Source organism: Oryzias latipes, chromosome 14 (assembly GCF_002234675.1).
Source record: "Oryzias latipes chromosome 14, ASM223467v1".
Taxonomy (NCBI): Eukaryota; Metazoa; Chordata; class Actinopteri; order Beloniformes; family Adrianichthyidae; genus Oryzias; species Oryzias latipes.
In genome coordinates this window covers 230,376-244,864 of record NC_019872.2, presented here as the reverse complement: position 1 = coordinate 244,864, position 14,489 = coordinate 230,376, and the positions used below count along the sequence as shown (strand labels likewise).

Genomic DNA, 14,489 nt, shown 5'->3' with positions numbered 1-14,489 from the left:
GAATTAAAATGGAAAAGTATTTTAAGGTTGCCCAGTAGTTTACATTGATAACTTTTTTTTTTAGGAGTGCCAAACAAATTCCAGAAGATGACCAGATCTTCACTGAGGTTGAGCTGAATATGCTTGAAAAAGTCATCAATGAAACAACGGTAGGTTTTGTTTCCAGGGCCCATGGGTGTTTAGGGTGTGGTTTTATCATTTTTTTCTAAGTATAGCAGAATTTGGCCTTTTTAATGTGATATATTTGAAAGAGGCTCTTTATAACTAGTATTCCCTGGTCATGCAGTATTTTGTTCGCCCACCATGATTTGGGTTTCCTTTTGTTCTATCCGAATTTACTTCTGTGGTTTGTCCAAAAGTCACATGGGTTCGAGGCAGTAAACCAGGGGTGTCCAAAGTTTTTTTGGTGAGGGCCAAATACAGAAAAATGAGCAAAGGTCTGGACAAGAGTTGACATATTGACACATGATTACTGTGTATTTTTAACTCTCCTATAATGTGAAGAACATTGCTCTCAGTGGAGCAGTGATGCTGATCTATGCCACATAAAACAAGCGCAGGTCAAAATGAAACATTCACTCAGACAATGAAACCTCATTCCAACCAGGCAGTTCAGGACAGGTTTATTGAGCAGCTGAAGCCAGCAGATCTTTACATACGTAGCCGTTAGTGTGGTTGACTGGCAGAGTGCACGATTTTGTAGTTTATAAAGAGTCGAAGTCCTGTTTTCTCAGAAAAGTAGACCAAAAAAAAGGGCTTACGGGTGGGGGGTGGGGGGTGGGGGGGGCTGGCATCGCTTCGGGCACGCCCCACTATTTGAGAAACACTGCTTTAAAGAAATATTCATTTTCCCACCGTGTTTGAAATCTTCTACATTCACTTGCTATCTTGCGTTTTTTCGGTGCTGCCATCTCTGGTGACTCGTAAATATTCTTCTTTGCATTTTTTTCTTTTAGTGGAGAAGCACCTTTCTGTGACCGACTCCATCTAGTGTTGAAACTGAGAAGTGCAACAGAGTTGAGCTCAAGCGCCACGTGCGAGCCATATTCAATTATATTTTCAAAATTTGCTGCGGGCCACTAAAAACAGACCCACGGGCTGTAGTTTGGACACCCCTGCAGTGAACCCATGGTTGTCTGGGGACCACCCCAACTCGCCAAACATCTCAGGTCTCGTCCCACCAACGCCCCCCCCCCCCCCCCCATTCCCACAGACACCCCCACAATCTCCCCAGGAGGGGGCTGATTGATCCCCCAGCCCGCCCCGCTATCTGTAAAACTCAAACAACCTCTCCTTTCACCCATTAGACATCATTATTCATTGTGCAAATGGAACATTTCCAGACCGTTAGAAAAGTGCTGCTATCACACCAATCCCCAAATGCCAAAGGTAACTAGTTGTATACTTCCCTCAGTATCAGATTTGCTTTTGTCATTGTCCATTGTACAATGAAATTGAAGAAAATGAAATGAACATTTTTCTTGTCCTCAGAAAAACTTGGTACGATTAACCACCAGATACTGTCGAAAAAACTCATTTCAACTTTTATGACCATTTATTAAAAGGGATGGAGTTGTACCTCATATCACGGTTCCATAGTGTTAGGGTTCAACAACCGATAATCAAACATCAGATCCAGGATCCAACCGTCCTGGTTGTGGAACAGTGGACCAGCTCTACACCCTCTTCAGGGTTCTGGAGGGTTCGTTGGAGTTTGCTCGTCCAGTCCATATGTGTTTCGTGGATTTGGAGAAGGCGTTCAACCGTGTCTCCTGTGGTATCCTGTGGGGGGTGCTCTGGGAGTATGGGGTGCAGGGAGCCTTACTGAGGGCTGTCTGGTCGCTGTATGACCGGAGCAAGAGCTTGGTTCACATAGCCGGCAGATAGTCAGACCTGTTCCCGGTGCATGTTGGACTCCGGCAGGGATGCTCTTTATCACCGGTTCTGTTCATAGTTTTTATGGACAGAATTTCTAGGTGTAGCAATGGGGCCAGAGGGTTTTGGGACCACAGGATTTCCTCTCTGCTCTTTGCAGATGACGATGTCCCGTTAGCTTCATCGAGCCGGGACCTCCAGTGTGCATTGGGAAGGTTTCTGCACGAGTGTGAAGCGGCTGGTATGAGGGTCAGCACCTCTAAATCTGAGGCCATGGTTCTCCGGAGAAAGGTAGTTTGCCATCTCTGTGCATACTGCAAATGAACAGGTGAATTGCAGTGGTAGTTGCATTTTTTTCACATGGAACACAAACACATCTAAATAGATTTTTACTAGAAGACTAGACTAGAAATAAAATTCAGAAAAAGTCTGTCTGAAAAATAAAAATTGATTAATTGGAAATCTGAGTTACTATGAAATTTTAAAATTTATTCACTATTAAATGCTCACTGTAAACATTTACATTTTAACTGAACTGAAAACTTAAGATATATTTTTCAGTACAAAGCACTTTAGGTTAATCGCATAAAAAGACTGCGATTTTTAGGGCCCGAGCACGTAGTGCAAGGACCCTATTGTATCTGTTAGGTTTATTTTTCTTATTTTTTTTCTTCTGCCCGAAGAGTCGCCTTTTTGAGGCCTTTAAGATCCCCAAAAACTCACCAAATTTTGCACACTCATCAGAAGTCGCAAAAAATTTCGTATTTTATGGGAGAGCGGCATTGGTGCACAAAAATGGCTCGATAGCGCCACCTGCAAAATTTGTTTTTGCGAGCCCCACCATATGCTTTAACGTACAAGCCTGATTTTTTTCAGGGCATGTTCATCAGATGGAAACATACAAAACATATGAATATGTTCCAAAACAAAACTCAACCTCGGTACACTCTTACAGATGTAACATAGATAATAAGATGAATTTTAAGACAATTTTATTTATCAAAAAATCTGTTTTTTTCCATCTGGACTCCAAACAAATATTTTTTATCATAACTTATTTTTCAAATATTGACACCAAACTTCACAGACGTACAGTGAGGTCAATAAGTATTTGTTCACCCTGTGATTTAGAAAGTTCTCCCACTTAGAAAACATGGAGGGGTCTAAAATTTTCATCATAGGTGCATTTCCACAGTGAGAGACAGAATCTGAAAAAACATTCAGAAATCACATTGTACAATTTTATTAAACAATTTATTTGTATATTACTGTGACAAATAAGTATTTAATCACTTGAGTTAAACAACTTTAATGTTTGGTACAGAAGCCTTTGTTAATAATTCCAGAGGTCAAACGGTTCCTGTAGTTCTTCACTAGGTTTCTACACATTGCAGCAGGGATTTTGGCCCATTCCTCCATACAGATCTTCTCTAGATCTGTCAGGGTTTAGGGCTCTCGCTGAGCAACATGGAATTTCAGCTCTTTCCAAAGATTCTCTATTGGATTTAGGTCTGGAGACTGGCTAGGCCACTCCAGGACCTTGATATACTTTTTACGGAGCCACTCCTTGGTTTTCTTGGCTGTGTGCTTCGGGTCATTGTCATTCTGAAAGACCCAGCCATGACCCATCTTCAACACTCTGACTGAGGTAAGGAGGTTTTTGCCCAATATCTCACAATACAGAGCCCCGTTCATCCTCTCCTTCAAACAGTGCAGTCGTCCTGTCCCCTGTGCAGAAAAACTCCCCCAGAGCATGATGCTTCCACCCCCGTGCTTCACTGTAGGTATGGTGTTCTTGGGATGATGCTCCTCCGTCTTCCTCTCCCAAACACGCCGAATGTAGTTAAGACCTAAAAGTTCTATTTTGGTCTCATCTGACCACAAGACTTTCTCCCATGACTCCTCTGGATCATCAAGATGGTCATTGGCAAACTTCAGACGAGCCTTGACATGGGCTGACTTCAGCAGGGGAACCTTCCGTGCGATACATGATTTTAAAACCATGACGTTTTAATGTTTTACTTATAGTAGCCTTGGAAACGGTGGTCCCAGCTCTGTTCAGGTCATTGACCAGCTCCTCCCGTGTAGTCCTGGGCTGATTCTTCCCCTTCCTTAGCATCATCGATACCCCACGAGGTGAGATCTTGCGAGGGGGCCCCAGTCCGAGGGACATTGACAGTCATCATTAGCCTCTACCATTTTCTGACAATTGCTCCAACAGTTGTTCTTTTCTCACCAAGCTGCTTGGCAATTGCCCCGTAGCCACTTCCAGCTTTGAAGGTCTACAATTTTGTCTTTTGTGTCTTTTGACAGCTCTTTGGTTTTGCCCATGTCTGTAGTTAGACTTCTGACTGATTGTGGGGGGGCACAGGTGCCTTTATGCAAGCGAACGACCTCAAACAGGTGCCACTAATTTAGAATCATGAGCAGAGTGGAGTTGGACTATTTAAAAGCAGAACAGCAGGTCTTTGCTGCTCAGAAATCCAGATAGATTTCTGATAATAATCAAGTGATTAAATACTCATTTGTCACAGTAATATACAAATAAATTGTTTAATAAAATTGTACGTGATTTCTGAATGTTTTTTCAGATTGTCTCTCACTGTGGAAATGCACCTATGATAACAATTTTAGACCCCTCCATGTTTTCTAAGTGGGAGAACTCGCTAAATCAAAGGGTGATCAAATACTTATTGACCTCACTGTATATAGCGGAACATGTTCGAATGGTCCCTGAATTTTTTCACAATTTTAAATTGAACTGGTCAATTTTAAGATTTTTTTTTTCCTCTTACATGCAAAAGCTTCACTTCAGTCAGGCCTGCTGCACGGCTCACATTTCCCGCTGCAGGGTTCCAGCTCATATGTTAAATAGCCAGTAGTGACAAACAAGGATCAGATGAGTTAAAATATGGCCACAAAAAGCCAGTTCAACACTGAAAGACTGCTTTTTCACTTTGTAATGTATTTTATATATCTTTAGTACTAATCATTGTTTTATTTTTATTAATCCAAAATGCAACTCAACACTTTTTTTTTTCTACAAATGAAACATGGATATGCTCCAAAAAAAAAAAACCCAACCTCACACCAAACATATATATATATACACATATATATCCCAACAAAAGCACAAAAAATGAACATACAAAATGTAAAACCCAAATTAGAGAATGAAATCTTAAAAATACATGTTTTTAGCAGCTTTTTTAAAAAAAATCCCCAAGTCATCACTTCTGAGGGTGTATTTGATCTTTTCATGACAGTCTGAACGACACAGATCCGATCTTTTCAAGTGCGACCCAGACCACTTGGGTATGTGGACCTGAATCCGATACGTATCCGATCTTTTGAAATGTGACCTCTGTCTGACCGGCCAGGCCACATGAATCCGACCAGTACATCATCGATACGCTACAAACATAATCAATCTGCGTTGAAGTAGGCGGGAACTAGAACGTAAACAACAACCATGGCAGACGATGCTGCTGAGACCAGTCAGTGGAAGGGAAGTGAGGTCACCGATTGGATTACTGTTTGGGGTGACGGCTCTATTCAGGCCAAACTCCATGGCTCTTATCGCAACCGGGCGGTTTTTGAAAAAAATTCCAGCTAAAAGGGAGAGCGTGGTGTTGAACCTTTCCCGCGATTAATTTTTTTCCTTTCCGACCGTGGTCAGAAGCGCGGGGGAGACCTTCTTCAGGGCCAAAGGCGGACCCTCCTGCGGGGGTTCACTTCCCCGTTTGGACCCTCAGATTCTCTAGAGTGGGTCAATTGCATTTATTCTGGGGTAAACCTTCTTTTATCACGGTCCTCCTTCCTCCATAACACACAACATGAATGCGCGCCCCCAACACACTTCCGCTGCCCCCTCTCACTCCCTCCTGCGCTGCACGCGCTCTCTCCTCTCCCTTACGCACACACACAGGTGCGGCCCCAGCACATTCACATCTCCATTCCACAACAGTGGGTACAGACGATCCTGGCTCCAATGACTTCTTAAAATGAGAAAATTGTTATTGTTCTGGCTCCTCTGTGAAAATGAATGTAATAATGCAAAAAGAGCTCTGCTATTGGCAACACTGTTGTTGACATCCACTGTTAACGTTAGCTACTTCCACAAACGAGTGACGTCGTTCACTGTTAAGGACTATTCTGCGCATGTGGGGCACTTCTGGGTTTCATGGTCACACAGGAGATCACAAAAATTCACATTTAATTGGAAATGTGAACGGCCTTGCAAAAAAAATCAATTTTTTTCAAAGAATCAGAATTGAGCATTAAGCCCTGCAGTGTGAATGTCGCTTTAGACACAGATGGAGAACCATATCAACTGGATTAGTAACAGGGTGGCATGTTTAGGTTTAATTAGGTTAAAAACTTTACATCACTAGACAACATGAAGCTGTTAATCATATTTTTGACCTAAACATACAGTTGCAATATTCAAAATAACATGAAATAAAGCATAGATAAGCACCTTCATCTCAAAACACGACCACATTAAAATCATTTTGACTATTTTTTTTAAAATGGTATAAACAAGAACAAACAAGTAGCTCAAGAACATTACTCGGTCAGCCCATTTCCATCTACGTGACATTAATAGTCTACGCCCCTCCCTTACTGTCCCCTCTGCGTCTATCCTGGTCCACAGTCTGGTCACTTCCCGTTTAGATTACTGTAATTCTCTCCTCTTTGGTCTCCCCCAAAAAACCCTCAATAAGCTCCAACTGGTCCAAAAGCCGAGCCTTCAGCTGCTCGGCTCCCAAACTCTGGAATTCCCTCCCTCCTGATCTCCGTAACATAGACTCTCTGCCTACTTTCAGATCTAAACTCAAAACCCATCTGTTCATTTCTGCCTTCCCATCCTGATTCACTTTTTATTTTAACTATTATTTTTATTGTGCTTTTAATGTCTTTTTTTAACCTTTGTTTTGTAAAGTTTCCTTGGGTTTTTTGAAAGGCGCTTTAAATAAAATGGATTAATATTATTATAGCTGATCAGCACAGACTTTCAGTCAGGACGGAGACACTACTGAATGCGACTATTACTACTACAACTACTGTTACTGAATGCGACATCTCGACGCTTCCTTTGTGTGAAGCAGGTGGTTGCAGCTACGTGAAATGGCTCGAACGGGTCGTCGCTCGTGCTCGGGCCCGCTAAATGCTACTTGTAGCTTTAATTAGAACTGATTCACCACAGAAGACTGAATACATAACAACTCTGCACTTATGTGATGGCTAATACTGAGACAGCAAAAGGGCCATATTTGCCTCAAAGAATGGTTTCATGCGCAAGATGTCCAGCAACTTAGAGGCACTTGGTCTTGTCCTCATGCGGTTCTTATTAACATTCATAACACAAGTATGTCAAGCAAAACAAGCTAAACCTTTTTGTTAAAGTGAATGTTTGCATCTGTTGAAAGCTGCCTTTATCCAGCTGGCTGTAAAAGTTGACAAGAGGGAGCTGTTGGTCTCAACTGCAACGCTCAACGTCACACTGCATCTCAATGAGCTCAGTCTGCAGGTGGTCTGGGCACACAGAGAAATTTTCCTCTCCTTTTAAAAATAATTAGACGTGTTGGATGTGTCTGTGCTTTCATCGTAGGCTAGTAAAAAAACTCAAACTCTGATCCTTTTGCCTCAAACTTTCTTTTAATATCAGATTAAGTGTCTTCAGTTCCCCAGACCACAGTGTTCCGAGCTAGGCAAACATTAGCAAGCTTCAGCTTCTCCTCAGGACAAATGTTCTCCACCATTTTCATAACGCAGTTTTGAATAAATTCCCCATTAGTAAAAGGTCTGCAGTGCTTTGCAATCATTGTTGCTCACCTTTTGATTTGACTCATGAGTTCTTGTAAAAAGAATGCTGCTGAGCTGTTAAGACACTTTCCAGTTTCTTTGTTTTCTTACCGTTCCGTCCCAGTTCGTTTTTCAAAGTTAGCATGTCTCGTCTGGTAATGGGTCTTGATAAACTTTTTAAAAACAGCCACAGTCATTAGGCATATTAGGCAGACACAGTTGTTTTGTGTATCAATAAAAAAAAGCCAATTTCCACTTGTCCTGTAAGCGGCAGCCCTAGCTTTCAGCCAAATGTTTTTTAGAAACCAATCACAATCAAGTATTCGTACACACAGTTCTTGGAAAGTGCTCTGGGCCGCAGATTGATTTTTTTATGACTGGTGAAAATTTTTAACGTGGCCCCCAGGCCAGTCTTAGGACATGGTTGACATGCATGGATCTATTTGTCTACAAGTGGATGTATCAGAATGGAGCGGAGCAGTGAGACTGTGGCCCTCATCACAGTTTCTATGTCCCAACTGGGAGCTTTTTCAGGCGGCAATTTTTTTTTGTCTGCTTCTGATTCACCACAATTTAAATAAAGACATAAAAATAAAGAAATGCTCAGAAATGCCCTTTTAATCATACATTTTTTGATGCCTTCCACCATAGAAAAAACATGCTACAAGAACATGTTAAAAACACTAAAATTGCGATTTTCCTTGGAGTGGGTCTTTAACATCCCAAGGTGCCTAATTACCGTATATTCCGGACTACAAAGCGCAACTAATTACAAGCCGCACCCACCCATTTACACGTATTTAACTACTTTTAACTGCTTTTAAACATATACAAGCCGCATCAGAGTACAAGCCGCATGTAGTAGCCAACATGGTGAACCTGAGAAGTCACGTCCTCACTCCCAGAGTAAGTGTGATGCATTAGCACACTGTGGGAGGAGTCAGCCTTGCCTCAGGCTCATGCATGTGACTATACCCACATCTGCCAAACAGCATGGACCTCTATTCTGTTCACAAGTTCCTCAGTTATGTTTTTTTTTGAGTCACTATGACTCAGAGGTAAATGAGCATGCGCTGTTCTCTCCATCACGCAGCAGAGCGGCTTTTCCAAACCTGTTGGTGATGGTGGATTTTTTCACGCTGCTCCTAACGATTGCTTTTAACTTGAAAGTTTCATCATATTGTAGCGGCGATCACGTGCACGTTGGGTCTAATGGCACCAAAGGATTCTGGGATGAGGCTGGGCATGCGTGTTTCGTTCTGTTGAACCATGACTGAAGTGTCTAAGACCTGAAGTCAAGTCCATGCTGTTTGGCTGTTTAGTGTGTTGAAAAACAAATGACTTGTACTTGGTGTTAGATGAAAAATTCAAACCATTCACTGAGTCCGAAAGTACGTACATGGCGGCCACCAATTAAATCCATAAATTAGCCGCGTCACTGAATAAGCCGCAGGGCTGTAAGCGCAGGAAAAAAGTAGCGGCTTATAGTCCAGAAATTACGGTAGTTGGAAAGGGACTTCTTAATCTGGGAACTATCCCAGATTAATATACACTAGTATCCCACAAAAGGCAGAGGTTTTGAACAACTAACTCTGGTCCGTCTGGGCCTCTAGGCAGCTTCATGCTGCAAGCGGAACATTTAAAGAAGTATTTTGTTCCTTTGAATAACATTGAATCCCAGACGGGGAAAGTGAATGGTAAATGGGTTATACTTGTCTCTTTACTTCATTCTTAGAAGGCCCAAAAGGTCTTACAATAACAACCCCATTACCCATTCACACACTAATGGCGACTCCACTGCCGCCAATTTAAAACCACCAGGAGCAATGAAGGGGTCAGTGTCTTGCCCAAGGACACTTCAACACATGGGTGGGAAAGGCTGGAACTGAACTTGTGATCTTTTGATCAGATGTTCGACTGCTTTACCTTTTGCACCATGGTCATCCCAATAAAATGATCATATAAAACATCAATAAAATAAACATTAAATACTGCATATAATCTTTCCACAAATCTGGGTTTATGTCTGCTGCTTCTGTGTGTTTCAGATATGGAAGAACAAGACAGTAGCAGCACAGGAGAAACTGTCTTTACAAGAGCCACCAATCCTGTTATCCAAGGATATCGAGGTGAAGCTTGCCCTGCTTGATCGAGAAGTGAACTACTTGCTTAACAAAGCCAAGTTTGCCAAACCAAAGGCTAAAGCCAAAGGCAAGAACTCTACGACTGAGAAAAGCAGCAAGGCTAATGGCACTGCTGAAGACTGGGAAACGGAACCAACAGGGAAAGGCTCCAACCTTAATACTGGTAGGTAAAAAACTGTCTTTACATTCATACAGGGCTGTGAAATTTGTTTTTTTCATAGTTGGGTAAAGTTATTGATTATTTTGGGCAAAACAGTTTCAACCTGTGTTATGGTCTTGTTGTGTCACACATGTTGTGCTTGTCCCAGAGCAGGTGAGTGTTAGTAAATGTCAGCATCAAAATGACTTGAAAGTCAGCACCGGCTGAGCAAAAACTCCTAAAAGCTCATCTCAGTTTCAACAAAAAATAGAATGATCGCTTTAGTTTCTGTGGCTTCTGAGAAAAACCAGGTGGAGACAACATGTACTTTTTGGAATTTGTGGTTCTCATTGCATTTGATGTAACACTAAGGCAATACAAGTTTATTTGTTAAGTTCATGTACAAAGAGTTCATTCTGATTTAGCTAACACATTAAAAGAAACACAAAAAATATAAAATAGTGATCATTAAAATGAGATTTAAAAAGATTGATTTAGAGAAGCGGTGTGGATGTACACTTTGAATGCAAACTAATCATACGCAGCTGAGAACAGGTTGGTCTTTAACCTGGATTTATTTATTTCATAACTTGTCCTGTCCAACAGCTGAGCCAGCAGATCAGAGCTGAATGCCTCTTGTGTTGGACAGATTTCACTGTTTTACAACTGGATTTAAAGAAACTGGGTGTTTCAGTTGATCTAAGGCATCTGGAATTTTGTTCCAGATCTGTGGAGCATAGAAGCTGAATGTAGCTTCTCCATGTTTGGTTTTGACTCTATGAACTGACAAAAAACCCGATATATATATATATGGAGTCAGAGCTCAGTCAAGTATTTTGGGGCTAAACCATAAAATCTTATAAACCAGTAACAGAAATTTAAATCCATCTACTGGCAGCCAGTGGAAATACCTCAGAACTACAATAAAGTGGTTTCTGAATAGGCTGCAGTTTCCTGATGGATGTTTTTGGTCATCCTGTAAAAACACTGTGCCAGTAGTCAAGCTAAAGATGAACTAGTTTCTCCAGGTTCTGCTTAGAAATCATATATTTAATCTTTTAAATATGTTTTTTATTGGTTTATTTCAAGGAATCACAGAATAATGCACAAAACAATACAATAAGCAATCATACATTCATTTAAAGATGTATCAAACTTAGAGGATAATTAGATATTAAACTGTAGGACCTTCTTGATTTTTTACAATCACGCAGCTTCTACACAGAGCCAGTGGGAAATCGTTACCATTCAATATCCAGAAACAGTTCTTAGAAAATGAAGGAGGAACAAACTGAGGGGATGTAGGAACTTCCAGATCAAATTGATAAGAACCACAAAGAAAAGTTTCTGTGTGTGGCACTAAACTTTGGAACGGGATAAGTAATGAGCTCAATGTTCAAATATTCAAGAAAAGTTATAAAGAAATCCTTATTTCAGGATATGAAGATAAGAGGAGTTGAGGATCAACAGGTGTTTGAATAATTCCAAATAAATGTGAGAACTTGATTGTGGGGAATTAATCAAAGCTCTTTTAATTACAACCAATGAGTATCACTTTTAAGTGTAACAAGATAAAGACTGACTGCCATGTGCAATTCAAATTTTTGACCTTAATTTGTTCTACCATTTGTAGCTGTTTGTGCTCAAAAATCTTTTGTAGTGGAATCGATAACTGTTCTCTCTCCCCCTCCATCTCTCTATCATGTCTAAACCAGTTTTAAGGTTTAGGGGAACATCGCTTTTTCCTACATGGCTATTTTTTTTTCTCCTTTTCCTTTTTTCCTCTTTATTTTAAAAACTTTTTTATGTTAACTGGTTATCTTTTTTAAATCTGCATTTGTTTTATGATCTGAAACAAAAGTTTGGCAACCATGCAAACAGACTTTTTTTACTTAAGCATGCAGCTCTTGTACATATATGCATGTTTGCCACACTTATTTATGGATGTATTCATGTGTGTTGTGAAAAACAGAAGGTCCAGAAAAAGTACAGCCAGAAGAGTCTCCAGCAGCAGAGGACAGCAGTATACATCCAGGATCTGACAGCCAAGCGCAGTCTTCAGATGAGGCGGGACTCACAGGTACATGCTACATTTCATGTTATGTCCTAGTCATAAGTCTCTGGTCAACGTTTAGTGCCAGCTGACATGAGACTGAGTAGCACAATACATAAAAAAAAACTTTGAAGCACACTTTGTTACATTTTTTGTTATCAGAATGAACTTTCATTTCTTAATCAGTTTGAGCTACACTAGCTCAGATGAGCAGTTGTTGCTCTTTGTTCCACCTTGGGGACATATGGCAGACAGTGCAGCACTGTTCTGTCTTTTACCTCAGGATTGATACTAACCACTGCAGACTAGAACTGCTCCACAAGAGCTAAGAAATGCTCTAACCTGTAGCCAGGATGTTCTAAATGGTGTACACTAGCCAGCCACTTTAATAGGTTCACCAACCTAGTACCAGGTTGGACCCCCTTTGCCCTAAGAACCATCTTAATCCTTGATGGCATAGATTCATAAAGGTACTGGAAACATTCCTCAGAGTTTGGTCCATGATGTTAACATGACAGCATCACACAGTTGCTGCAGATTTGTCGGCAGAATGGCCAATCTCCCATTCCACCACATCCCAAAGGTTCTCTATGGGGTTGAGATCCGGAGACTGTGGAGGTCATTTAAGTCCAATGAACTCATTGTCATGTTCAAGAAACCAGTCTGAGATGATTCCAGCTTTATGACATGGCGCCTCATCCTGCTGGAAGTAGTCATCAGAATTTGGTCATAAAGGGATGGACTTTCTGAAATTATCAGAACAGCCCATCTGGCACCAAAAACCATCCCATGTTCAAAATCCCTACAATCACCTTTCTTCCTCATTCTGAGGCTCCGTTTGAACTGCAGCAGATTGTCCTGACCATGCCTAAATGCATAAAGTTGCTGCAATGTGATTGGCTGATTACAAATATGCATGAAGGAGCAGTTGGACAGGTGTACCTAATAAAGTGGCCAGTGAGTGTATTATACCTAATCTTTTTAACCAAGTATAACCATCTGAGATTACATCAAGAAAAATGATTTCTTTTCGCAGTCAACATGATTGCCAAAGACTCTGCTTATGTTCTGTAATTGTGTTTTTTTTGTGTGTGTGCCTGGTTTACAGGTTCGACGGAAAAGACACAACCTGAAAACCACTTAGAGGATGAATTATAACAGCAGGACTGTGGATTTTTCACTATTTATTGATCGTGTGAAATGTTGAATTTCAGTCTGAGTTTGTTGGGCTCTTGTTTGTTTGCTTGTTGTTTCTTTGGTCCTGTCTGCTAAGTTGCAAACTGATGACTTGGACAAATTGTAAAGTTTCAGATCTGCCGTTGGTTTTCTGCTATGTCTTTCTCAGATTATTTTAACAAATGTGTACCACAGAAATCTAGTAAAAAATAAAGTCCTGCTTTACATGAATAATAAGTTACATAAGGTAAACAAAACCCCAAATTATGCTTCAAACAACAAAGGTTAAAAATCGCTCTTGCTGAATGGATTTAAATGTAAACAGTTACGTCATTTTAACATCAACCGTGTAATGGCTTGGTGCTCTTTCACTAGCTGAGGTTACATGTGCAGAATGTCTTTGATTAGATCCAAGATCGGATTAGAATAGAACTGTGTTCATGGGCCCTGAAAAACTTTATCTGAGTATAACAGACATTTACATACACCACACTTTCAATCGGAATAAATCCTTGGGACATGCACAAGACTGTCTAAAATACTGGAAACAGCCGTAGAAGACATGGCGAGTTCCGTTGTTAAAAAAAACAAAGCTGCGGCGTAAAGCGAGATGATCTTCTAAACATGCTCTTAATATGAAGTGCCTGTTCACTCATTTTTTTAACATGTGCGGTCAGTGCTTTATTCTTGGCCGAACGGACCCGGAAAAAGGGTTTGGATAAGGTTAATACGTGCTAACAACACTTAGCCATGGATGCACTTAAAATCCATGCGGTCAGTGCCGTAATGTGCATCTTGGCTGCACATAAATATGTGGGAACAACATCAGCCTTTATTTTGTCAGGACACGATTGGAAACACAAATTCATGTGATTTGTTTACACGGTTTCTCAGGACTGTGTGGGCCAGCATTTCAGCATTCAACAGCCGCTTCCGCCAGCTCACACCATTCCAAAGCCGCGCCTTGGAAACACGGTTCTCCTGAGTCCTGGAGCTCGCTCACACAGAGCGACACGGACGGACTGCGGTCTGAAGCCTCCTCTGGAGCGCACACTGTAACAAAGCACCCTCCCCTGCTCACAAACACGAAGCTACGAGCCCAGCTGCTCTGCTCAGAGACAGGGTTTGGTGGCGCTGGTCCTGTTCGCGCTCCAAAGCCTTCTCTGGAACGCCACATTGTCTATGCATGACGTAAAAGCCGGCGCAGTAGTAACCCAATAGGTATAAATGACCATGCACCACACTGGTGGGTTATGCAGATCAACAGTCTGCATAACCCACCTATCTCGATCGG

General features: G+C 41.2%; 1 protein-coding gene across 4 annotated transcripts in view; it reads left to right on the top strand.

Moving 5' to 3' along the window:
- hyou1 (hypoxia up-regulated 1) overlaps positions 1–13,432 on the top strand; it is a 33,690-nt gene extending 20,258 nt beyond the window's left edge. For 3 of the 4 annotated variants that reach the window (XM_011492776.3, XM_004084519.4, XM_011492775.3), the window contains 4 exons: positions 65–149; positions 9,732–9,990; positions 11,939–12,046; positions 13,128–13,432. In XM_011492776.3, the coding sequence (XP_011491078.1) occupies positions 65–149; positions 9,732–9,990; positions 11,939–12,046; positions 13,128–13,177 (502 nt within the window). In that variant the 3' untranslated portion in view covers positions 13,178–13,432. Of the gene's footprint in view, positions 1–52; positions 150–9,731; positions 9,991–11,938; positions 12,047–13,127 lie in introns of those variants that run through there. The other variant, XM_020699924.2, reaches the window with a different exon arrangement.
- Positions 13,433–14,489: the final 1,057 nt, after the last annotated feature.